The sequence below is a fragment of the Pygoscelis adeliae genome, unplaced genomic scaffold (assembly GCF_000699105.1).
Source record: "Pygoscelis adeliae isolate BGI_AS28 unplaced genomic scaffold, ASM69910v1 Scaffold339, whole genome shotgun sequence".
In the NCBI taxonomy this organism is placed as follows: Eukaryota; Metazoa; Chordata; class Aves; order Sphenisciformes; family Spheniscidae; genus Pygoscelis; species Pygoscelis adeliae.
Window position 1 is genome coordinate 119923 of NW_008825544.1, and position 2746 is coordinate 122668.

Consider the following 2746-nt stretch of genomic DNA (forward strand, 5'->3'; position numbering starts at 1 on the left):
TGGCCGCGGCGGCGGAGGAGGAGGAGGAGGAAGGCTTCGTGGACGTGTGTGGCAGCGGCCTGCTGATCTTCGGGGAGATGCACGGGAAGCTCTTCCAGCACCAGCGGGAAGGCGTTGCCTTCCTGTACCGCCTGCACCGAGAGGGCAGGCCCGGCGGCATCCTGGCAGATGACATGGGCCTGGGTAAGACCGTCCAGGTCATTGCCTTTCTCTCGGGCATGTTCGACGCTGAGCTCATCCGGCACGTCCTGCTCATCATGCCCACCACCCTGGTCAGCAGCTGGCTGGCGGAGTTCGCTCGCTGGACCCCCGGCCTGCGCGTCAAGGAGTTCCACGGCACCAGCAAGACGGAGCGCACCAGGAACCTGGAGAGGGTCCAGAGGAAGAACGGCATCGTCATCACGAGCTACCAGATGCTCATTAACAACTGGAAGCAGCTTGCCAGCAGCCACGAGCAGGAGTTTCTCTGGGACTATGTCATTCTCGACGAAGCGCACAAAATCAAGTGCCCGTCTAACAAAACGACCAAGTGTGTATATGCGATTCCTGCAAGGCACCGCCTCCTCCTCACGGGCACCCCAGTGCAGAACAACCTGCGGGAAATGTGGTCCTTATTTGACTTTGCGTGCCAAGGCTCTCTCTTGGGAACGGCCAAAACCTTTAGAATGGAATACGAGAATCCTATTACTAGGGCAAGGGAGAAGGATGCAACTCTGGGCGAGAAAGCACTGGGGCTAAAGATATCTGAGAACCTAATGACAATTATAAAGCCGTATTTCCTCAGAAGAACCAAAGAGGATATCAAAAACAATCACACTGACAAACCAGACGCTCCCCTTCCTGAGGATCCAAGCGAGGATAGTGCTCCTGTCATGCCATCTCTCACTAGGAAAAATGACTTTGTTGTGTGGGTGTACTTGGCACCAGTGCAGGAAGAAATCTACAGGAACTTTCTCTCTCTGGATCATGTGAAAGAAGTGCTGATGACAACCCGATCACCCTTGGCTGAGCTGACCGTCTTGAAGAAGCTGTGTGACCACCCCAGGCTTCTGTCTGCAAGAGCATGTATCCAGCTGGGCTTGGAAGAACAGGAGTACTCTGAGCAGGATCACAGGAGTGAAGCAGGTATGCTGCTTTCAGGCGCTAATAAAATAGATCACCTCTCTGATGAGACTGTGATTCAGGAGTCTGGGAAAATGCTGTTCCTTGTAGGACTTCTAGAAAGACTGCGAGAGGAGGGGCACCGAACCCTGGTATTCTCGCAGTCGAGGAAGATGCTGGATATCATAGAGCACGTCTTGTCTCGCAGACAATTCAAGATGATGCGTATCGACGGAACGGTGACCCACCTAACAGAACGGGAGAAGCGCATTAACGCCTTTCAGAGTAACAAGGACTACTCCGTCTTCCTGCTCACCACGCAAGTTGGCGGCGTTGGTATAACCTTAACAGCAGCCAGCCGAGTGGTGATCTTTGATCCCAGCTGGAACCCAGCTACAGATGCTCAGGCTGTAGACAGAGCTTATAGGATCGGGCAAAAAGAGAACGTAGTAATTTATAGACTGATTACCTGTGGCACAGTGGAAGAGAAAATATACAGGCGACAAGTATTTAAGGATTCATTAATAAGACAGACTACCGGTGACAAAAAGAACCCATTTAGATATTTCTCCAAACAGGAACTAAGGGAGCTCTTCACCTTGGAAGATACTCGAACATCTGCAACTCAGATCCAGCTGCAGTCTTTGCATGCCACCCAGAGAAAGACTGACCTGCAGCTGGATGAGCATATTGCGTATCTGCACTCCCTGGAAATGTTTGGCATTTCTGATCATGACTTGATATATACGAGGGAAATAGCTCATGAGGAGCAAGTTGAGAGTGAAGAAGCCCATCAGTACATTCAACGGAGGGTACAGAAAGCCCACGAGCTAGTTCAGTTAGAGTCTCAGCTTAGAGACCAGAGGATGGAGGGGATCAGAAATGCTTGTGAAGAGATGTGGCAAAGACCACCAGAACTGGTTTCCGAGCCAAGGAAGCTGTCTCCAGGGTTGAGCAACATAAATCACTTTGTTTCACCACCAGTAGCTGATAAAGATGAAAATGACAAAGTTATTGATCTTACAGAGGACAAGGAGGTCCAGGTTCTTAATGTCAGCTCCAGAATGACAAGTCTGACTATTGATGACTTGGATGAAGAGAAACTGGCACAAGATGTGTCTAGTATGGATACAGAGCTGCTTAATACCAGCAAGACAGTGAAACAATCCAATATACAAGAATCCGAGCAAAATCTTGAATCGAGCATTATACCATCATCACCTGGACTTCAGCCACTTGATAAAGAGAGTCAGAGATCTGAACAGAAACAGTGTTCCCATGTAAATTCAGATAGCTTGACTGAGGCAGGGAATGGCCTGTCTGGGCATGGTCAGCATTCCTCTAATGAGTCTGGTATGGCTGATGATCCCAAAAGGATAAGAGATGCAGAAACGTCAGATCAGGTACTTGACTCACATGCTGCCTCAGGGACAGATGAGAACGATGCTCCTGAGCTAGCTTTGGCTGCTGCAGTGCCAGGTTTATCAGACGTTATGCCAGAAATCCATGCTGGGCTCCAGAAGTCTCATGTGCTTGAAACCAGCCTGGAGGATGATATGTCTGTGCCTTCTCTCCAGGATCAAGTTGACTTCAATCTGGTCTTGGAAGAGTCTGAAGATGGATGGCAAGATGCCTCAAATAGGGA

General features: G+C 49.9%; 1 protein-coding gene across 1 annotated transcript in view; it reads left to right on the forward strand.

Annotated features, from left to right (window-relative positions):
• Positions 1–2: 2 nt before the first annotated feature.
• Positions 3–2746, forward strand: part of ERCC6L (excision repair cross-complementation group 6-like) — a gene marked incomplete at its 5' end in the record, with an annotated part of 3726 nt that continues 982 nt past the window's right edge. Inside the window, one exon of the mRNA XM_009332001.1 lies at positions 3–2738. Coding sequence (XP_009330276.1) covers positions 3–2738 — 2736 coding nt within the window. The remainder of the gene's footprint in view (positions 2739–2746) is intronic.